General features: G+C 41.1%; 1 protein-coding gene across 3 annotated transcripts in view; it reads right to left on the reverse strand.

The window, feature by feature from the left end:
* Nucleotides 1-24,353, reverse strand: part of CACNB4 (calcium voltage-gated channel auxiliary subunit beta 4) — a 245,026-nt gene that overhangs the window by 20,964 nt on the left and 199,709 nt on the right. For 2 of the 3 annotated variants that reach the window (XM_037027819.1, XM_037027820.1), the window contains exons 5-12: nt 23,636-23,766; nt 21,451-21,527; nt 19,935-19,954; nt 19,628-19,708; nt 18,268-18,326; nt 9,848-9,957; nt 2,677-2,828; nt 160-255 (exon numbers count right to left, since the gene is read on the reverse strand). In XM_037027819.1, coding sequence (XP_036883714.1) covers nt 160-255; nt 2,677-2,828; nt 9,848-9,957; nt 18,268-18,326; nt 19,628-19,708; nt 19,935-19,954; nt 21,451-21,527; nt 23,636-23,766 — 726 coding nt within the window. Of the gene's footprint in view, nt 1-159; nt 256-2,676; nt 2,829-9,847; nt 9,958-18,267; nt 18,327-19,627; nt 19,709-19,934; nt 19,955-21,450; nt 21,528-23,635; nt 23,767-24,353 lie in introns of those variants that run through there. The other variant, XM_037027821.1, reaches the window with a different exon arrangement.

Here is a 24,353-nt window from a genome sequence, read left to right on the forward strand (position 1 = left end):
GAACATGACAGCATCCATTTATTTCAAGAAATTCATTAGGTTGATGACAACATATCATCTTCATCATCATTCTAGAATAAAAGTGACAGTGTTAATATGAAAAAACACCCCCTCTCCTAACGAGTCAAGAATAATTAAGACAGAAATGATCGTACTCACTGGGGGGCACTGTGCCAGTTTGTCAGCTGCCACCAGTTGCACGTTTAAGTGTTTACTTTGGGACTTTCCTCTGGATTTAATCAACCGCTGTAAAACCTGATGGAAGAAGACAGGAATCTGAGAGACTGTCAATGAGTTGCAGAAAACCGCATAAACCCAGGCCCCTTGTACAGTCTCTTTAGCAATGAGTATTAGTAGTGAGAAAACACAACGTGACAAACCATATATAAACTCTGTAACGACATCGTCCACTTACACTGGCTTTCAAAGAGAGCGGGTTTGGTGTGTTCTTCCTATTCCCGCTTCATGTGAGTTCTTGGTGGGATCTAGTCCCCCCCTGCTACATTTTACCCAGAGATTTCAAAGACAGTCCTGCGAAAGTGGAGGAACTGAACTGTACCAGGTCATTTATGTCCAAATTCAGCTGCTCAGGAGTAATATTTGGGTCCGCTACCTCAATGTCAGATAAATATCAGAGTCAATTATATATCTGGTCCTTTTGTCACTGATAATTATCCCAATAATTAAACATTATTCCCCCAAATAAACATTCCAGTTTAATTTTACATTAATAAGATGATTTCATGATGGAAATCTAAGCAAAACATTTGTACTGGTATATCGCCACATATGAACCAGTGATACAGCTGTGTTTTGGGCAATGCTGTAACTGCTTTTTGCCATTCACTGTCCTTTCCCTTAGTTTTTTTTTTAGCTGGAACAGCACCTTCTCCCCAAAATGGCAAGTGTATGAGGCTCTGTGATACCTCAGCAGATACGCCTATAAGAACCCCATTTCTTGTACTTATGAACCTCATGGTGACTGGGGCAGGGGGTGAGAGGGGTTGAAATCACTGCAGTGAAGGGTGTTTGAATCCCTTTCAGTCCCCTTCAAAAAAGATCTCCAGGCAGTTAAAGCAACTTCTATCCATTCCAATGATTCCCAAAAGGTCCTGGGTTTTGTCAGGATCCCCAAATTCATCCTGTGCAGAACCAGTGCCAGAATAGAAGGTCGAGGACCACAGAGGGGCTGTGAAGGCAGCTTCTGTAGGCATTCTCCACCCATGACAGGAGATGACTGTTCTGGTTGAAAGTTGAATTGGCATTTAAGTATTAAAATGCACTGTTGGAACCACTGAAAAGCATTGATTATTAAAGTAGTATCTCCCAAGGGTACATACGAAGCCTGTCCGAAAAAAGTCCAGCCATTCTTAATATAATGAGAACAGTTTGGTGACACTGATGTAACCTGGCAGCCAAGGAGAGTGGACTGGAATGCACATGTATGAACAATGACTGGTCGCTGTACTAGTCAGTGGGGGTGGTAGACCCAATTGAGTGAATATGTGTATTTTGTGGCCATCATATTCAAAATGACTGAGCAAATAGAGCAACGAATCTGCATCGAATTTTTGCGTTAGGCTTGAACATTCCTCTGTGAAAACTATTCAGATGACTCAGAAGGCTGCAGCTATGGGAAAGTGATGATTGGCAGCTCCATCACAATAATGACCCATTCATCACGATAATGCGCCCCATCATGTCTCGTGCAGAGTTTTTTGAGAAACATCAAATCATCTGATGACTCAGCCTCCCTACACCCCAAATTTGGCCCCCTGTGACTTCTGGTTTTTCCCAAAACTAAAATCACCTTTGCTAGGGAAAGATTTCAGATTGTTGATGAGATTCAGGAAAAAACCACGGTGTAGCTGATGGCGACAGGGAGAACTTTGTGAGGTCCCAAGGTGCCTTCTTTGGAGGGGACTGAGGTCATTGTCCTATGTACATTTTTTTTGTACCTTGTATCTTCTTCAATAACTGTCTCTATTTTTTGTGGTACATGGTGGGATACTTTCTGGACAGACCTCATATTTCATATGAAGTTTTTGCAACATCAATAGTCTTTAAAAATTAAATAAAACTCAATAAAAAACGGCCAATCTGAGGCAGCCTCACTTTCATTTTTCTTTCCCCAGGTGGCATGAAGACACCTGGCAAATATCACATGTATTTAATCACAGAATAACTATATTCCTCAAAGAACCCAACCTAAGCACAAATGTAAGGGTCTATAATGTTTCCATAAGAGATTTTGTACAGTGATATATGACTTCATATGTGATAAAGCTAGATACCTCTTTTGAACTACATACTGTCTTAACTGGGTTAGGAAAATATAGATGATACAATAATTAAACATTACCCAAGAAATTTACCAAAATTAAACCCAGAATCTCTGAAAAGCCAGAGGTTACTTTTCTCACCTCTCTTAATTTGCTGTTTCCATTATATTCTTACAAAACGCCTGGTTATGGAGCCACAGTAGACTGTGAGCTTTTTGAAGGAACTTAATTTGCTATATCAGAATTTCTAGAATCTTTACAAACTGTGGGGATTAAAAGCTGTGCTCATTAAAAAGGTCTAAACAAGACATTCTCCTTACCCACTAATAGAAAAGCAAAGCAAAAAAAAAAAAAAGAGAGCTGCTAATTCTTAAGCTAGAGATGAGCTAATCACCTTGGGAGATGAGACTTTTACATGAACGATAATTGGCGCTAAGGAAGTCTTTATAAGTTGTGCTGGGTGATTGATCGTGTCTGCGTCGAGAACAACCAGTTGCAAAGATCTTGCCAACTCAAAGATTCTTTCGATTTCACTTTGTACTTCCGCTAAAAGGAGAAATAATAAATAACAAGGAATGGTTATTTTCATTAATTAGTTCTTATATTTAAAAAATATAGTAACCCTTTCAGATGTTTGTCTACGTTGTAACACAGAACATTTAAAATTTACATATTCTGATCTAACTTAAGATTTTTTTCCCTAAGGAGAGAGAAATGGGTTGAATTTTGCATAAAACCAGTTGGCGGAAAATTGGAGATGGCTCTCTTGATTGCTTCTCACATTCACCCTAATATTTAGCTACTGACGTTGCTGCATTATTATTGATGGTTGCTTTGTCTCAAGAACTTTTATTCTGGCTATAGAAGCTGAAACCACATTTAGAAAAAATATTTCTACCAATGAACAACTTACATATTAATATTGTATGAGTATCTTTTTAAAAATCTCACAACTTACCTGTTTTGACTGATGTGCATGCTTTTGGATCTTTGGTTAAACATTCTGGGTCTAACCTTATAACTAGCATATTGCTAAGTCTTAAGTATTGGGGCCAGTGGACTATTCTGAGGCATAATTATCTTCAGTTTTATTTAAAATAAAACTAAGAGCAATTATTTTAAAATGGTATAATGAATCTAGATGTAAATCTATTTGGTGGCTGTAATGGCCAAGATATTTGAATCTATGAGTGAATTCAGTCAAAGAAAAAATCTAGTTATTAATGTCTAAAGCAATCCAGCTACTTTTAAAAGCAAAACAGATTATCCATAAAACATAATATGGCTTTCTGAAATATAAAAGATGTATATATATATGTGTGTGTATATATATATACATATATAGATGTATATATATATGTATATATACACACACACACACACACACACATATATATATATATATATATATATATATATATATAACCTGACTTACTGTGTCATGTTCAAAGTTTGAATCAAACAATTTTTAGAGAGATGATCTTGGTTTGCTTTTTACTTTTTTTAAAAAAATATTTTATTTATTTATTTTCAGAAAGAGGGAGAGAAATATCAATGTGTGGTTGCCTCTCATGTGTCCCCCACTGGGAACTGGCTTGCAACCCAGGCATGTGCCCTGACTGGGAATCGAACCACGATCCTTTGCTTCACAGGCTCGTGCTCAATCCACTGAGCTACACCAGCCAGGGCTGCTTTTTACTTTTTATTTTGAGCTACAGGTACGACCTAACAATGTAATCTCATCCAAATTACAAGGAGTAGCCTGGGATACCTCATTTAAATCACTGCAAAGATGGCCTAGAAAAAGGCAGTGTTGCTCAAATATCCTCCCTGAAAAGGGCAGGTCCCAGAATCCTATGGCTTGTTTTGCTTATTCAGTATAAACTCAAGTTCACGTCGCCTCCCTTCAATATTCAATGTATTGACAGAGTGTGTGGGAGCATGAATGCTCAAAACAATCATGTAACTTTATTTTCTGGGGTTTTGCCTAATAGTATAATCTTCTTATTTTCCACAAAGTCATTGTATTAGAAGGATGAATTTAAAGAGTTAATATATCTAATGTTTTCATATTATCTAATACCAATGGCTTGAAAGATTTCATGTTGCTTTGAAAGGTGGCTAGCTTTGAGGATGGCAATGTAAAAAATTTGGACAATTGGGCTTACTTGAAAATTTTTTTGAAATTAGATTCCATATTTGTTAGTAATAATAACATACCTATTTTTCTTTTCATGTCAGAAACAGTTTAAAATTTTTTTTTCTTATGAGAAAAGTTTAAAAAATAAATTATATATACTTATTAGTAAATTTCAGCCTCGGCTGTTGAGGTATGTTCTCCATTTATTGTTTTTATTCAGCTGCCACTGGTTTAATGTAACTCCTGGCCTGGACCAACCCACGACAAGTCTATATTGCTTTAAGTTTCAAATCCAAACACAGTATTTTCTGAAGTAGCAAAAAGGCAGCGACAAACAGGACTGCGCTGGTATAAGAATCTTTGAGGCACTCTGAGTCTCCAAGTAAGTAACTCAGAAATCCTGGCCTTATTTCCTCTGCCCCAGCAATGAGGAAAGTGTGGATTTTGACAGGTGCTGAGGGCAGGCATGTCTCCTGCTTAAACAGCACAAAATTTGTGGGCAATGGGCACTATGGCATGAACAGAGAGGTACTTAGCCAGGAGGCTGTGGAGAGCCACACTGTGTACTGGAGTCTGTCCAATATCTGGATAATATGTATACAGAAAGCAGTAAATAAATTGTATATGTGAGGAAGAGAAAGGCATGTTTATCTACATAGCTGATTTTCTAAAAGCAAAACTTTAACCAAACCCAACAACCTTGACTACATAGGCTGAGTTTTCAGAAGGCTTTCAGTGAAAGTTTCATTGTGATTTTAGTTCAGATAGAAAGAGCTCTGAGAAGTCATGGAGTGTGGTGCTGGAGGAATGCTAACAAACACTTCCAAACTTGACCATGACTGATATGGACTGGTCTCTCTCCAGCCTTTCTATCACTGTGATCTTTTTTCTATCCAAATGCTTTAACTACTTCAATGGCTCCCTAGGCTCAAAGCAGCATTTCCTGAAGTAAGTGAGTACCCTGCAAGCACAATCCCCTAAAACATCGTATGGGAAGAAGGAGGTTTTCTGTAAGAGAAATATTATAATAGTTTCTATTAGAATAGTTGTATATTATAATAGTTTCTTTTGGAATTTCAAATGTGCATTATCCTTTGCATCTGTTACAGCTATAAAAAGTGTTCCAATGAGGAAACTTGCTCATTGTTTAATCCACAATTTCCAAATTTATTTGACCACAGGAAACATTTTGGATGTAACAACTGTTTAGTATCTTTTAAAATCAACATTTCATGGGCTCTACTTTGGAGATCTCTTTAGCATGGCATATTCCTAACATACTGGACTCAATCTACTTTTTTTCAGTCTCCTCTGTCATTTTCAAACATGTCATCATTCCCATTTTCTAGGTATGCTCTGTACAAAACCAGTTGTTTCTCAACCACACAATGTTTTTAATGTATATATGCTGATGCCTTTGCACATTCTTGTCTGCCTTGAAGAACCAGCTCATACAGAACTTCCCAGATGTCTTCTCAGACACCTCTTACTTCCTGCCCTTCTTTCTCTACACCCTTAGCTCTTTGCTCATAATTCCCTTATCAAACAGTATGGTAACCACCTGTTTTTTCTTTCTGTTTGCTTGTGGGTAAGATACTGTGTTTTAATAACGTTCACACTTCACAAGTCTGGCATAACGCATGGCACATTTCAAGTGTTCAATAAACATTTGATGAAGGAATCTGCAAGTGTGCATGAATGAGCGTAAATGGACAGAGGTGGCTCACACAGTGATTATTATAACAGATCGTCATTCCATTAACTCCAATGCTTGTGATATATGAGTTTTCAGAATAAAGGGAAAAAGCAGCGAACTGACATTGACCTGTTTCTTCCTCAATGTTTACGCTAACTCCATCCCACCCACCCCACTGACTCTGACAACAGGTGACTGGATTATGCCGATGACTTCAAAGAATATTTATGAAATGCTTGGCTGGTGCGAATGGTAGAGTCAAGCAACCTAGCTTATGGTTTTAAGTGATCCATCAGAGGAAGGCAAAGGCACTGTGAGGAGAGGAGAGGAAAAGACAGGAGAGCAGGGACCAGATGCTTATTTGAGAAATCTTTAATCTGATTTGGCATCCTTGTCACACATGATATTTGATTTTAGTCAGTTACCTAATCTGACTCATCAGCAGCAGCTCTGCCATCATCATCTCCTCAAGGTGCAAATATTGTGCCTACTTCCGGCCAAGATGGAGGCATAGGTAGACACACTGGGCCTCCTCCAACAACCAAAGTAAGGACAAAAAAAAATTTAGAAACAAAGTAACAACCAGAACTGACAGAAAATTGAACTGTACAGAAGTCGGATAGCCAAGGAGCTGAAATAGACGCATTCATCCAGACTGAGTGAGAGGAGTTGCAGCACAAGAAGCGGTGACAACGGGAACGCTAGACAGCAGCAGGCTGACCCTGGGCACCCAGGCGGCGGTTGGAAGACCCTGGGCACAAGGTGGCAAAGGGCAGACCCAGAGAGGGGGTGTGAAGCGAGGCACTGTGAGCGAGGCAGCTGGCTGACTGGGTGGTCCCACATTCTCACGCATATAACTAGGGAGGAAGACAGACCGTGCAACCCAGGATCCCAGTGCCAGGAAATAAAGCCTTAATACACAGATCGAAAACACCTGTGGGGCTTAATGCATAGGGAGAAACTCCCAGCCTTACAGGAGAGTTTGTTGGAGAGACCCGCAGAGTCCTAGAATGTACACAAGCCCAACCACCTGGGAACCAGCACCAAAAGGTCCCAGTTTGCTTGGGGGAAGCAGCAGAAAGGACTGAGGTACAACAGAGAGCAGAACAAGCACCATTGTTCCCTCTTGGACCCCACCCCCATATAGAGTGTCACAACCCAGCAACTGGGTTGAGCCACCCTGGTGAACACCTAGGGCTCTGCCCCTCATATGTAACAGGCACGACAAGACAAAAAAAATGGCCAAAACTGAAGAACAAATCAAAGCTCCAGAAATAATACAACTAAGCAACCAAGAGATAGCCAACCTATCAGATGCACAGTTCAAAATACTGGTGATCAGGATGCTCATAGAATTGGTTGAATTTGGTTGCAAATTAGATGAATAAATGAAGGCTATGCCAAGTGAAATGAAGGGAAATGAACATGGAACCAATAGTGATGGGAAAAAAACTGGGATCCAAATCAATGGACTGGACCAGAAGGAAGAAAGAAACAACCAAACAGAAAAGAATGAAGACACAAGAATTCAAATAAATGAGGAGAGGCTTAGGAACCTCTGGGACATCTTTAAATATATATTTAAAATATATCATATATTTAAATATAATACAATTTTAAAATATTATATTTAAATATATTTTAAATATATTTTAAATATACAGATATAATATATAAAATATATAAACATAATATATAAATATATTATATCTATAATATATTTAAAATATGTTCTGACATCCAAATTATAGGGGTACCAGAAGGGGAAGAGGAAGAGCGATAAGTGGAAAACTTATCTGAACAAACAATAAAGGAGAACTCCCCCAATATGGCAAAGGAAATAGACTTCCAGGAAGTCCAGGAAGCTCAGAGAGTCCCAAAGAAGTTGGATCCAAGGAGCAATACACCAAGGCACATCATAATTGCATTAGCCAACATTAAAATGAAGGAGAGAATTCTAGAAGCAGCAAGAGACAAGGGGACAGTCACCTACACAGGAGTTCCCATCAGACTGTCAGCGGATTTCTCAAAAGAGATCTTCTAGGCAAGAAGGGGCTGAAAAGAAGTATTCCAAGTCATGAAGGACAAGGCACTATATCCAAGATTGCTCTATCCAGCAAAGCTTTTATTTAGAATGGAAGGGCAGATAAAGTGCTTCTCAGATAAGGTCAAGTTCAAGGAGTTCATCACCAAGCCCTTATTATATGAAATGTTAAAGGGACTTATCTAAGAAAAAGAAGATGAAAATATGAACAGTAAAAAGACAGAAAACTCACATTTATTAACAACTGCACCTAAAACAAAGCAAACTAAGCAAACAACTAGAACAGTAACAGAACCACAGAAATGGAGATCACATGGAGGGTTAGCAACAGGGGTGTGGGAGGAGGAGAGAAGGGAAAGGTACAGAGAATAAGTAGCATAGATGGTGGGTAGAAAATAGACAGGGTGAGGGCAAGAGTAGTGTGGGAAATGTAGAAGCTAAAGAACTTAAGACTCATGGACATGAACAAAAGCGGGGAATGTGGGTGGGAGAGGGTGTGCAGGGTGGGAATGGGGGGGGGAATGAGACAACTGTAATAACATAATCAATAAAATATATTTAAAAAATCAAAAAAAGAAAGAAAATATTGTGCTTCTAAGTGTTTCATTCTGTATGTGGAAGGTTCTAAATACAGGACCAAAAAAACTACTGATCCTGGGATCCTGCCCGGACAAGCTCTGACACCTATTTCATTTGGTAAGTTTCGTATTCTTTCACAAAGCGTCCATCAGACATTCACTGATCAATTGCCATGTGCCAATTCCATGCCAGGAACATAGAGATGGTACTTTGTAGCCTCTTTCCAACCTGCTCAATTCTTGGCACAGCCTTCAATGAATTCTTGATGACCTGTTTGAACTCATTTCAGTAGTTAAAAAAAAATGCAATGGCACAGAAGACCCCTAACTGCCTATGAGGAAGATGACAGTCAAATAAGTTGCCTTTAGAATGTGAATGTAAAGGAGACTCCCAGAAAGTTGTGAGTGGAGTATACCACTCGGAAGGAGCCTTTTGATATGAATGCTGCAGCAAAGACTTGCTTCTGTGGATGGTGAATCCAGCCTCCACAGTCCTGCTCATATAGGGCTTGACAGAGCTAATCCTATCCAGCGTTTTTTTCTTCTGCATCATGGGAAATTTCAAGATGTTTTCTAACTGGTGTTCCAAGAAAAACATGTTTAAGCAACCGGCATATTATTAATAGTGGTTACTATTTTCACTTAAGGTGTGACTCTTCTGGGTACTCCCAGTCAGCAGCAGAAACAACACTAAGAACACCAAGATCTAGCTTTCTTCTAAAGACCTTAGAGGGTGGAACATCTCCTTTCCTTTCGTGCCAGCTGTGACTCAGGTATGACAGACATCACCAACCACATAGAGAAACTAGGGCAAAGTGGAGATGAGTGGCTTCACATGGATAGGCAATGACAGACTGGAGATCCCATTGAGGATTCTTCCCACCAGACTACTCATGAGCTAATTGACTAGAGCTGAGATAGATGAGGCTCTGGCTGCTGTAGGACTCCACTCACTTCTTTTCCATGGACAGCATTTTCTTCAGTAACCAGCATGTCCCCGTTCAAAATGGGGAGCAAACTGGAAAAGCGCCCCCCCCCCAAATACAACACGTGTCATTATCAGTCTGAAAGCACAGCTTGGAGAAATACCACATTTGAACATCTTACCTAGACTGGACCGAGTGTTCGAACGTTCAATTATTGCTCTCTTGCTGGGATTATTTAGGACAGACCTCTTAGCAAGAGAAATGTCAGCTGTCACTCTCGTTATTGATATCCTATGAATAGGAACACAGAACAAAACACACCAGTAAAAATGTTTTAGGGCTCTTCAGAGTTATAACCACCGTACTTAATAACCACTTTGCATACTATAGTGCAACCACAGTATAATAAACATTGACCACAAGTATTTTAAACAGGCTTTGGCTAGTATTAAAGCACAAGCAGAGAGGAACAGAGGAAGGTTTTGACTATTTAACAAAAAAATCACTGCAGCAAAATTGCAGCTCTCCCTCCACTGTTGTCTGCCTTGCTAGGTTCTCTTTAATGCACACCATACCAGGAGGCAATGAAAACATATGAATAAACCATGTTCTTTCTAGGAAAGAGCAATACACTTTCTCTACAATTCACAGTTGAGTTGCTCTTGAACGAGACCCTCAAAAACGATAGCTGCCCTGGCATATTCATGCTGCTGGTCAAAGGGGCAAACCTTCATTGTGATCACCAAAGACAATTAACCAGTTGGTAGCTATGTTGCATTTCTGGTGTTCTACAGTTAATTTATAATGCATGACACATATCTCTACCAGTACAAAGGAAGGGTTTACTTCTAAGAATATGAAAAATATGATTTCTTTTTTTCAGGCACAAGATTTTTCAGCATATTTGCATGTGACTTTGAATACAGACAGTGGGCAGTCATAAGAAGGAGTGTGAGGTTTGTGCCAGGATATTTTAAGTTAGAAAGTCTCCTGCTGTCATGAAAGAGAATAAAGGAAAGGCACTGCAAATGAACACAGTTCTCCCAACACCAAGTGCAGTGTCTCACTCACGGGGACACACTGAGGATTAAAGGCACTGCAAATGAATGGTGAGAGGGGTCTCCTTGCATGTGATTATCAAATGAGAATCTCTGGAACTTACAGTTTGAAAATTCTTCATTTGAACTGGGATCGTGCCCAGTGTCAGACTATTATCTGCTTGTAGAATGCAAAGAACAACCCTCTAAGCCATTTACTGCCACCACAGACCAACTTGGCAGAGTTCCAAAAAGCGCAGCCGGGGGAGTAGCAGTCCCTTCTCTTCACACTCAGTTGGTGCATTCATTCTCCTTCATTTGCAAACTCCTTCAGGAGTTGGAGCAGGGAAGAGGTATAATTATGAATAATTATGAAGTCCTATGTCATCTCACACCTGTTTTGGGACAACATTATCAGCCTCTCCTCTCAGGAGATGGTTCACCTGGCTTCAGTGACTGGAAGCCTTGTGGAGAATTAAAAGTATTTCATTAGCAAATTGTTGAGAACTGCTTCTTTAAAGTAACAGACTGTGCAAAAATCCTGGTGCCATTGTAAAGCAAAGTACCCCTTGCTTGTGTCTTTGTATTTATAAGCGGTAGATGGTTAGAAAGTTTCAAAGTTTTGAACTTTAAGAATTTTTAGGCCCTTGTAAATTACTTGAAACATCTTCACATTGTCTTCTGCAGAAACCAGGAGTTTTGCAAAACGCCTCCGGGGCGCTGAGAACTCTACAGGAGAGTGAACGGGAGGGGCTCCAGATTTCCCACTGAAACCACGAGCAGATGCCTCTGCATTTCTGTTGTCTACGTTGGGGCTTTCTATATGATTTCATTGCAAAACGTTTTTCAACTGCTAAAAGACATTGGGAAACACTGGTCAAGTAATATCTCTTCATTTTACCAAGAAGAAAAACTGAGCCGCAGAGGGGAAGTTTCATGTGGTTAGTAAGAGGCTAAGAAGGTGAAACCCACAGGCCCCCAAGCACAAGGCCAGTCCTTAGTCATCTGAGTCATAATTCTCTTTGAGTTTCAGTTTTCTTCTCCAGCAACCCCAGCTCTCCAGCCGGAAGCCGAATCATCACAGTGCAGAAGCCCAGTCAGTCTTGGCCATGTCCTGAGAGATGGTCAGGATTTGTTCAGGTTAAAGTCACATCTGAGTCTCCGTTTTTCAGCTGCAACTACGAAATCTCATAGGCAGTCCTGTGGCCATTACTCCTTTTATTTACAGGATCGAGTCTGCTTGTTTATTCCGTTTCTGTTTTTTGTTCATTTGTTTGTTGTTTCAGAAATGAGGTTACTGGTTAGAAGCATAGAGTGAAAGCATATCACAGAGCAATTCAACTTTCTAGAATAATTACTTTTTTTAAAAGATTTTATTTATTTATCTTTAGAGAGGAAGGGAAGGAGAGAGGGAGAGAAACATCAATGTATGGTTGCTTCTGGTGTGTCCCCTGCTGGGAACTGGCCTGCAACCCAGGCATGTGCCCTGACTGGGAATCGAACTGCGATCGTCTGGTTCACAGGCCCGCACTCAATCCACTGAGCTACACCAGCCAGGGCTAGAATAATTACTTTTGAAGGGCCCACAGAGTCTATTCTGCTTAGATGAAAATCAAATGTTATGGTTCCAGACAAGCCAAATAGTGACCCTTGGTTCTTAAAAGTTTAAGGGATTATCAACAGATGGATACTTTTTTTTTCTGGGTTATAAACCTTTTGACAAAGCCATTTTCAAACACACCCAAAGTTCTGCCAAACACACACACAAACAGAAGAAAATGCTTCCTGTACCGCAAACAGGCAAATGTATGGACAATAGAGGGTTCTTTTTCTTATCTTGCTTGTTAATAAAATACCAGCTAATTTGTTCGTACAAGTTACTTCTTAATACAAGTACACATGGTTGGAAGGGCTTAGGTGAAGACAGACACTACCCCAGGAACCCTTTAATAAGACAAAGCAAGAGATTCCCCCCACCCCAGGCAAAGATGTTTACTATTATTAAAATCAGAAACCAAATCCAAACCTATTTTGTTTTGTTTTGTTTTGGTAAAAGGCTCCCCAGTAATGGGATTACATTCACCATTAAATGTTATGTAGTTCATACACTTTTTTTTAAAACTTAAAGTGATATCCTTTCTACTTTTTTTCTTGCCGTACGCTACCCTCTCGTGTCTTTCAGCACCTCCATGCATCTTGTTTGATATATGTCTCTGAAAAGCCCCCTAGGACACTTTCCTGTGAGGCAGTGTCAGCAGTCGCTGGTCTGTAGGTAAAAGACTAAGAGGAGGTCAGTTCCTCAGCAGACTGGGTAGACTAGCAAATGTCACCAGAAACTAGCAAATCCGTTCTTGAAATCTAGCAAATCTGAACCCCTGGTACTTATTTCTGTGTCAGAATTCATCATAGTTGCTGCAATCCATCATGATCTGTGAGGATCAGTTTTCTGTGATTTTCGATGGAAAGATATTACTTTCGATGATGACATATTAATTTAAAAAATAGTATTTCTATGTTGCTAATGGAACAGCTGTAAGATCCTTCTGTACTTTATCCTTGCTATATGCAATATGCAGTCCTCTTGGTATGTTAGTATTTTTTAAGTCCTAGTATTCATGGAGAAAAATGTTCCAAAGAACAGACAGGGCACCAGCAAGACAACGGGGATGGAAGGCATCCTAGGCCTGAGTGTTCCTCCTGGATGTCTCTCTTGCTGGGTGCAGGACTATGAACAAGTCACACCGTATGGGGAGCGCTGGTACTGTGGTCAATGTTACGGTGACCGTAGCTTTGCCAAACTATCTCACAGAATTGTCATTAGGAGAAAACAAGGTAATACATGAAAAGAGCATTCTTAAATAATTATTCACAGTGCCCTACATTGATAGGTACATATATATCGTATTCAAGACAATTATTGGATATTTAAAGACTTGAAAAAGGCAGTTCCTTTATATCCTGCCCTTAAAAGTTAGTCTAGCATGAACTCTCCTGTCTCCAGAGTCTGTGATCTTTGCATATACTGTGAGGGTGGGAGAATCAGAGTGGGCATGTAATTCAAACCTGCTAATTTAAATGTTCATGCTTGGCATTAGAGCGTTCCATTCATTACCTCTGGCGTTTGTCCACTGATGAGTCTGCATTTCCATAGAGAATGGGAGGAGGAAGTGATAAAAGAAGGCCATTGATGATGACCGAAGGCACTGTGTCCTTCTTCTCCAATTGCTGACTGCAATTGTAAGTTGTTTTCGCCCTTCCACGGCTTGGCTGCTCTGTGACAGCCTCAACTGTTCCCATTTCCTTTTATACATAAACGCTATGACTTGAATCTCCCTAAGTTGTTTTCTCGGCCTCTTTTCTTCAAATTCTTCCTCAAGTCCCTTTTTTTCTTCAAGTGTTTGACTAATAACTTCCTTTCCCTTTAGATCCCATCTGTGTAAGTTAACATGATGTTCATTTAGGATTTTTCTCATGATCATGTCCCTTACAAAGTCTCCAATAACTGCCACAGAGTTTATGTGATCCAGGTGTCAAAAAGCTTAAAGCACCAACTTTATTGAGATTTGAAATAATTAGCGCAAGTCAACAAATCACGACTAGTTTTGACTGCTTGCTGTTCAGCCTACGAACGGGAGGTGCACCCAGCTGAACAAGCCTCAGCCCGAGGCCGGTCCCCAGTGCACGTGTGTGGTGCGAGATGAGGAGAGAAGCTCCATGCTCTTGTGCGGCCACTTGGTCCTCACCGGGCCTGGGCCATTGTAGCAGCCTGTCAGGCTTAGTTTATGATTTGTGCACAGGAACGGTCACCATGTGGGGACATCCACACCTACAGCAACCCCTCAGGAACTGTTTCATTTGGGCTTTTCCTTTTTTTTTTTTTTTACATGTGTTACTGTTAGACACTACAATAGAAGTTGTAGCAAACAGAAATTGTATAAGTAGCTCTAAACTGACTCAGTTTCTCAGGCACCAAAAAAAGGCAGGCATATGATTGTGTAATAATCAATCTGTTGGACTTTAATCCAACATGTTGAATTATTTTCTAGCCAAGATTCGGAAAACGGTATTGAAGAAGGAATCTTCTTAGTAAGTGGATCCCCTTTCTGCCCTTTCTAAAAAAGAAGACTTCCTCCTGACAAGTTTGTGTGGCCTACTGCACCCACGGCCAATGAAACAGAGTGGGCTTCCAGGAGAACATACTGTGTATGCTGTATCACTGGGCTAATGCCTTCTGCGTAATTGTTCTCTTGGCTGGCCTCAATGAAAGACTATTTGTTGTACTCTCTCCTTTTATTCACTGGTAAAACATCATGCAGCAGATTGTCATCACTCAAAATGTAAGGACAGACATGTCAGAGTCTGTCCTCATCAAAGTCTCCAAACACACTCAACCAGTAGATTCAGTATTCGGTTTCCTGCCGCACTGGCCCCTTACTATTTGAAAGCAAGTCCACTCACCTACTGCCACCTTTAACATCTACCTTTGTCCAACTCGGTCGTACATGAGATCTTTCTGGGGCTGAGTCACTTTCTCCAGCTATTACTTTTGCTGCTGTTGGATTCGCCCTCACATCTTTGGCTCCTCTGCTGTGTCATCAGACCCCGTGGAGCCCTTGGCACGGGCATTTTAATTCTATTTCCACTAACATCATTTTCAATAGTGTGTGTAATTGCTTGATGCAGATGATTCTCCTTGATTCAAAACAAATCTCGGCTGGTGCAGTTAAACACATTTCTTCATTCTGGGCCTGAGGCAGAACCTTAGATTCTTCATTCTTGCAAGCAGTAAAGTCACTCATTTTCTCTTTGCCAAATTATAATAATTGTTTTCTTTTTTCCATAGGTCCTACATTTCAAACCTTTAACACTGTTGTTTATAAGAATGCTGTGTGGGGACCAAAGCCATCCAACACAAAGTAAGGCTGTGTTATGTATGGGGTGGACTTTGTGCAGCTCCAAGGGCTGTTATGGGGCCACAGGAAGAGGCACTGCTCAGAACTTCCTTAGGTTATGGCACCATGGTTTAAAACCATGTGACTCCAAGCACAGCTGAAGGACGTGTGCGTGTGCAACCAGGAACACAGAAGACAGAGCCACGCATGTCAGCTGCCTCCAATCCACGGACAGCTGCACTCGGGTAAATGTTCAGGCTCAGATCAGCATAGTGCAGGACCAGAACTAACACTACTTAGGTTAAAGAGCCAGAGCTCCTCTGTTTCTTTGTAATGCTTTCTTAAGACGTGGATTTCCGACAGCAAACAGTTTCCAAACAGAAGTAGGTTAGTGGTTGTTAAAGAGATTAGAATAAAAGAACTTATACATTTTCCTCCAACTCCAATAATCTAGTATTCAGTGTTATTCACTTGGATGTTTTGTAACTACTTTATTCTTTGTCTGTCTTTTTTTTAAAAAAGAGGGTGGCAGGATAAACTCCAGGTTTGCTTAGAGCTCTTTGGGTCCACTTGATGAATATAGCGGACACTATTATTTGGTCAACAGTATCTCTACCCTCTTCCTCCTGGGCACACATAGACTACATAGACTATATACTTCCCAGCCTCAAGACTATACTTTCAGGGATCGTTTCTATAGTTCGTTAGTTCCCAGCCTCCTTTACAATTAAGTGTGGCCATGTGATCAAGTTTAACCAATGAAATGTGAAAATCAATGGGTGTCACTTCCAGGCTGGCATGCTCCTGTCCCCACCAGATGACTGGAGAGACCACCCTCAGGCCAAGGTCCCCAAATGATGGGCAGAGCAAGCTTTCTGCCCAATCCTCCCCTCGCTCCACTCTCCTCTGCCTTTCAGCTGAGGAACATCTGCCTAGGACTGTCACATGAGCAACAGTAAGTTTTCATTGTGTTAGAATCATGATACATTTTGGGATGTATTCATTAAGGCACCCTAGCCTCCACTAATGTACTTAGCAATTCAAATAATTGCACTGAGGCATTCTTTTTTTAAATAATTTTTAAAACATTTTATTTATTTATCTTCAGAGGGTAAGGGAAGGAGAGAGGAAGAGAAATATCAATGTATGGTTGCCTCTCATGTGTCCCCTGCGGGGTACTGGTCTGCAACCCAGGCATGTGCCCTGACTGGGAATTGAACCGCAATCCTCTGGTTTGCAGGCCCGCGCTCAATCCACTGAGCTACACCAGCCAGGGAGCACTGAGGAATTCTGATTTGTTGAACTAAAATCTCAATTACTGGAACTAGAATCTCAGTTTATTTTCTCTGCATGTAGTCCAAGAAATGAATGACTATTTTTAACACAATTATCCAGAAAGTTTTTCTTTTGACAAGTATGTGCACTTTGTATTTAAAGCATTATCATATTTCCTTTTTTCTTAGAATACCATATTTATTAAAATATTTGGTATGTTGAATGCATGTAACCATACTTTTTAGTACATGCTATTTAGGTTTTTTTGTTTCTAGTAAGTTTTCAGGTATCTGCAGGTGGTTATTTTATTTCACAATGTATTGTGAAAGAGCTTAGTACTTAGTATTGAGTTGATATGAACTTTTTACTATTTCTCTGTAAAACACAGAAACTCTTGCTAGACATTTTTCACAAAATTTAAATGATGAAATTATCGGATAGCTAAAGACTGAGCCATGTTGATAATGGATCACAGTAGGATGCATATAAAATAGACCAATAAAATAACAAGGTAATTTCTGGAAAACAAACCCTGAGCCAAACATCCAAAGTACTACTTCCTACAAAATAGTCACTTTGAGAGGCTTAAGATGAAAACATTTCTTCCACGTTTTTTTTGAGCAAGTTGAGTGCTTTACACTTATCTCTCTATATCACACACACACACACACACACACACACGTGTAACCCACAAATATTACCCACCTTGCTTAGCAGGCTACTGTATTTATCATAATTATTCTATATTTTAAATTAATAATTTTCATAAAACAAGTTTGGTAAGAATTCGCCAACCAGTGAGAAGATAAAGACAAACACATACATTTACCATAGTATGCTGTGTATAATGCTCACTTTTTTGCCCCAATTTTTTAGGGAAGAACAAGGGTGTGCATTATATATATGGGTAGTACTAATTCCATATCTATATAAATGTTTTTAATTTTTTTATTTGTGCTTATGCATTAAAAGTGTAACTCTAGAGAGCAATAATGATACCTATATGCAAAATAATACCCTGGAATACAATAATAGGTTTTGTTTCTACACATAAATAAAAAATTGAATTAAAAATTAAAATGAAAGATTTTTTTCCCTGAAAGTTTGGGCCAAAACTGTGGGTGTGCATTATACACAGGAGCTCGTAACGCATGACAAAATACGGTAAGTAAAATGAATGGATTATTTTCCTTCTCAAGGCCCTTTTTCCCTTGGGGACTCAATGCTAAACTTCATAACTTCATATTTTTACAGCTCTTTCACTGTATCCTTCCCTGACTGAGTTAACTCTTAATTACAGATCTTCTGCAATTGCTGGAAACATAGATCCACAAAAAAATTCATCATACATCTTTGATTAGAGACAAATAAAAATACAAAAATATCTATATTCTCACCTCCCATCAAACCTGTGCTTCAGGAAATCAAAGAGGGCTTTCTGCATCATGTCTGTTACCTTTGCAGAGGTGAGAAAAAGAGAATGAGGCAAACGCAGGCAGAGAGAGAGAGAAAGAAGTCAAAAGTGGAAGGGAAGGGCACTGTGATTGGGCAAAGGCCTTCTCACAGCCAGTCCTCTCCAAGGGTCAGGTTCTGTGGAAGGTGTTTTTCATTCTTCACCTGCAGTTACTAAATTCCCCCCCTCCCTGATTTGCCCCCAGTATGTTAAGGGATAAACCAGCAATGTTCACTTGACCCAAAGCAAACCCTCCTTCCTTATCAGGTTCCAAACTACCTTTGGCAGCCCACCACAGGCTGGCTTTGTACACAGGTGCAGCCTGCCCTTGCCACAACCTGAGTGGCGCTGGCCTCTAGTGAGGAGCAGCGAGACACCTCCCTACAGACCAGCCCTGGGCTCTGGGCTCCTGCTAGTGTTGGTAGAAATTCTGTGCGTGTTGGTAGAAATTCTCTGTGCCCAGGGCTGGATTGTTGTAGGTCACTCTTCCCGCTCTTCTGCGAAGGTCCCCATTGAGAGGGGGAGGGGAGAAGGAAAGGAGAGGGACAGAGGGGTGGGGGAGGAGAAAAGGAGGCAGGAAGGAGATGGAACTCTCAGACCTGCCTCAAAGGTTCATTGAACAAATGTATTCCAAGTGCCCACTGGGTGCTAGACATTGTCCTAGCTCCGCAGGAATGGTGCTCTGGAGGTTGCCCAACCTCAACTTTAATGTCCCCCTTATTATCTATGCTAGAACAAAGTCGAAACCGCAACATCTGCAATGTAGTACGTCTAAGTCCTTACTCTTTCCTTCTAACATGATGCTGTTTAATTACTCTGCGAAGAAGTTCACCAATACTTTTTAGTGAGTTTTTTCCCTTGTGTCCTTTGAAATAGACAAGCAGAGCAATATATTTGGTGTACTATGGCATCGACTTGAGCACCAGGAGGATGAGATGTGTTGGTGCTCTGAGGGTTTAGGTTTGCTGGCAGATTGTCTATACGTTCCCACGTGCTGTTCACGTTCTGTCGCTTCTAACAGTAACAGGAATGGCTGGGACAGATAAAGTCCATTTCTTTGACTGTAATGCAGAGCAAACCTTTTAACAGAACCTCTCGTTACAAACGTTTTGAGGGAGAGAATTGACTTCCAAACAATGTGATACGTAGTAGATGAGAAGCCCCCACTGCACCAGCCACCTTCACATGCTGAGAGGTAGCTTCCACGGGTACCTATTTGTAAGCAGGCCCGCAGAGCCAGCTCCAAATGGCTGTCCCCTAGATTCCTGATCAAGCGCTGAAGCATAACGGGCTGGTACTTGTACCTCATAACCCTTCAGTGACGGCCCCACTAACACCACCGGACGCATGGACGGCACAACATCGTAAGGAGGGATGTGCTCCGTCTGAAAGAGATGATTTAACACTTGTGACAAGGTGAAGTGCAGTTTACCTCCTCAACAGCCACAACACTCATCATTTTCAGGTCCAACAAAAAATGATTACCACAGGCCCCCGCTGATGAGGCTCATTCCTTATTTTACAGCCAATCAAGTCACTGAAATGGAGCATGGGCAGGCACATACGGATAGAAACCTTAACAGTAGCTTTAAAAAGGAAATACAAACTTACCACTTTTTGCTTCTGTTTTGCTAAAAGACAACAATGAGAGCCATATCAAAATACGTCACCTCTGTAAACGATAGCACATGATTTTAAAAGAGGGAAGAATGTACGCCTTGTCCCTGAGATTCTCATCGTCTCACTACCACCCACTCTGCAGAACACAGTTCCGTCATCTCACTCAGGACAGGCCCCCTTTGAAGACATGGAATAACAGAGAACTTCCTCCACGTGGAAGGGACCTTACATCCCGATTTCCTGTTGGGTGGGGAGGGTGGGTATCAAAACAACACCGGGGGTTCTGGGCCAGCACGGGCCACAGGCGGTTTCCTGCCAAACACAGCACACAGTGTGGCTGAGAATATCGTGGGCAAAGCAGATGTAGTAAAGAGAATCTTAGAATAACAATTGGGTAAAAATAATCAGCACCTCCATCACTTGTTATTTTGGGGTTTTGCAGTCCTTATGCATTCTTAAGTCTTTTAGCTCACTTTCCAGGATAGTGACACATTTTCCCTGCTACGCTGCTCTTCGTTACAATTAAGTATATAACCAGTTATTCTTATTTATGTGTTTGTCTTTGTTTGTAATAGTGAAAAGCCGCAATGCCCTAAATGTCCAATAAAGGGCATTTGGGGATGAGGCAAAACATACTCAATATCTGATTCAAGTGCCTTTGTGGCCATCCAAGCAGGCCCAGTCCATGTGAGGACAACCCAGAGACCTAGCTAGTTTCAGAGCCCTGAAATCAAGAAGGACTCACACGCACAAGGACCCATATACTCAGAACTATTCCAGAGCTGATGCAGTTTCCTGCAGCTCTGGCAGGCCAGGAGAGACCTTGGACTTGTCATTCTGAACTGGTAATGTGCAACGCCCTACCGCAGCATCAGTTCTGGGCCAGAATGAAATGAGCCCATACGTGTCAGAGAATGTGAGGGAAGAAAAATCCTGCTTGAGAACCTCCACAATTTCCAAATGCACAACTCTTGATTGGGCCACCACTGTCTCTTCATTACCATTAACTTCAGAGCTTAGCTGTCTAGTTGCCAAAGAAAATTGGGGTGATCTAGGCCCAACCCTCATTGAGGCTCATTCTCTGCTTCAACCCTCCCAATCTCCACAGCCCAGGCTGTACCAAAACACCCTGCAGTTGCCTGTGGAGACTGAAACAGAGTATTTTCTTGAGCATCTACAACTTTTTTCTTTTTAATTGGCCCTCACCATCTTCAGGACTGTTGAGTTTATGAATGGAATAATGAACTTGCCTCAAATGGGTTTACATAATGATGAGTAAATAAAATTTTTCAGTATTACACAAATATCTAAATTTTTAGTACCACACCTCCCCTTTAAATCGAATCAAATTACTATGAGAGGCAAATGAGCAATAAAATATTAAGTAGAAGATTCTTTAAATCAAGCCCTTTGAGTTGTTTACAAATTAGTAAAAATACTTGCACGTATGTTCAAATATTAAGCAAAGAAAACATTACATTCAAAAGAGTTTAACTAAACCCCTCACCTGTTGATGTGGGTGTTGCTCGAAATGTCCCTGATACCATTTCTCCAAGACTTGAAGAAGAATTTCCACTGGATTTCCTAGGATATAGAACAGGATCATAAGAGTCCTTCTCCAGATCCCTTGAAAATGGAACTTGAGAGTACAAAGCTTTCTTTGGCCTCAATCCCCCTAGATAATTCAAAACACACCACATCCTGCTACAGAGAAGAACTTCAAGAATCTGTCCAAATGTTTTCTTTGACCTCATTTCTCAGAGAAAATGGGGAACTAACTGGGATCTGGAAATACTTTACAAAAATTTCTCTCCTAGTTATTCAACACAGACATGAGGCCGTGGAATCACTGACAGGAATGTTCTTGTGAACAGCTGGCTTTGAACAGACAGGGCCCACCAGGACACCACTCAGATGGCAAGCACAGCTCAAAACAAGCAGGAAGACCAGGAAGAAGCATTTCTTCCGATAAGCAATGATGTGGGATCAGAACTAGGAGCTGACAGTGTGTGGCCCAGAATGGAAGTTCGTCAGCACTGGCCTCCTCGAGGGGCTCTGGTAGCCTCCCCGGAGCCCACAGGGGCCCGTAGAGCCTGTCTCCCCACTTCTCCAGCGACTTCCCTTTCAGTGCTTGCAAGTATGGTCCCTAGAGTCAGAACCATCTGATTTCCCGCCCTGGCTGTGCCACTCACTAGCCGTGGGACCTTAGCACATCTTCTCACACCTTTCAGCCTCAGCTTCATCTGCAGAAGGAGAGGTTACCAGGGTCAGCATAAAGAAAATAAGATCGTGCCTGTAGTTCTCGGCTTTACTCTCACATCTTCTGCATGGTAAACTTTTAGTCCAAAATTACATAAGTATATAATGATATCATGGAATAATAATAATAATAAATAAACAACTTTAGAAATAATGATCATAATGCATTTATTATTTCATTCAGTAAATATTTTATTGAGCATCCACTGTTCCCAAAGTTAGGCGTATAACAGTGGGGGGAGAAATGCAAAATCCCATCACATATAGCAACAGACTCTAGTGGGCGATACTGGTATTGAACAGATGAATAGGTAAAATATATAGCATTTCTGACAGTAATAGATGCAACAGAGAAAACGAAGTCAGGGTAGAGGTGGGAAGCGGGCACAATTTTAAATACAGTGGCAGGAAAGGGGCCACTGAACAGGTACATTTAACCAAGAGCTGAAGCAGATGATGGAGTTATCTGGTGGAAAAGTGGAGGAAAGGGCTCCAATGAGAGCAGACAGCTAGTACAAAGGTCCTGAGGCGGAAACCTGTATTACCAACATGTTTAAAGAGCACCGGGAGAGACAGTTGAGAGGAGAGGGAACAAGAGGAATTAATAATTAACATTACAGGCATGTTATGTACTACACAAGACTGATAACTAAAAGTGGGGCTGACTGTACTTTTGTGACCTCCTGTCACTGTTTCAAAGGTTCCCATATGACAAAGGCAACAGGGCCCCTCACAAACAGGCGTTTTCGAAATAGAAAAGGATCCAACAGAAAAAAGAGGTTGAGAGTCAAGAGAAGGAACTGCTTCTATCTTAGGCCTTAGAAATAAATGATAACTCCTCAAATCAATGCTCAAGGTAGGCTCATACATGCAGGTTCAGTATGATTCTGATTTCTCTCAAGCTTTGGTGCATTCCTGGGACCTGCGTGCTATGACCTGTGTGGCTACTTCCTTAGTCCACTAGACGCCAATTCATCCGAAGCTAGACAGGGTCGATACTTTATTACCAAGAGATGGCAGCTGCCACAAAGGGCCCTGGCTGGGGAAGATGCTGCTTGTACCTGGACCTGCACGTGTCCCTGCATTCTGTGACGACCTGAGAGTCTCTGAAAGCTAACCAGGAACAGCTGTGATGCCGCCTCCAGCTGGGCTCCCACGTCCCACACTGAGAAAGGTGCCCTCCATGACTCTAATGAAGGAAAGAGTAGGTTCCAAGGAGCGTTTTGCTGAGGCTGCAGAAATTCACATGGGTTCCGGTGGGGCCGGGCTTCAGGGAGAATGCCTGTGTGTCAATTTCAGAAACACCCCATACAAAGAAAAGTATCTTTTACTTTGAAAGCATACAGTTTGAACCTAATAAGCAAGCCTGAATATATCACTTAATGCTCCTACCTGCATCACCCACAAAGTTTAGAGAAAGAAAGGAGCCTTACCCTCCATGAAAACGTCCTCGTTTTTGTTCTTGCTGAATCCGTATGTTCTCCAGTCTAAGTGGACTCGGGATGAAGCCAATCTCACAGCCCTCTTTCACCAGCCTTCCTATCCACCAATCATTGTTATATTTCTGGAATGCAGAAATAATACTGCTACCAATAGTAATTCACTTATCTCCACATTCCATTAATTAATTTCAGGGGACCAGAAGACCAAAAACACCATTCATACTCTATATTGTACTATATTACACATATGAGGCCTATCCAGAAAAAGTCCAGCCATTGTTAATATAATGAGAACGGTTTGCTGACATCCATGTAACCTGGTAGCCAAGGAGAGTGGACTGGAATGCATGTGCATGAACAATGATGACTTCACTGTACTAGTCAGGGGGGCAGTAGACACCGTTGAGTGAGCATGTGTACTGTGAGGCTGTCACATTCAAAATAACCGAGGGAGTAAAGCAACGAATTTCTATCAAATTTTGCATTAAGCTTGAACATTCCTCCATGGAAACTATTCAGGTGACTCAGGAGGCTGCAGCTGGGGGCCGCTGGTGATAGGCAGCTTCATCACAGCACCCACCTGCTCTGCATCACATCTCGTGCAGTTTTTTTGCAAAACATCAAATCACCCAGGTGACTCAGCTGCACCCCCTACCCCAGCTCAGATCTGGCACCCTGGGACTTCTGCCTTTTCCCAAAACTACAGTCA

Source organism: Sturnira hondurensis, unplaced genomic scaffold (assembly GCF_014824575.4).
Source record: "Sturnira hondurensis isolate 20B ecotype Veracruz unplaced genomic scaffold, ASM1482457v3 Scaffold0019428, whole genome shotgun sequence".
In the NCBI taxonomy this organism is placed as follows: Eukaryota; Metazoa; Chordata; class Mammalia; order Chiroptera; family Phyllostomidae; genus Sturnira; species Sturnira hondurensis.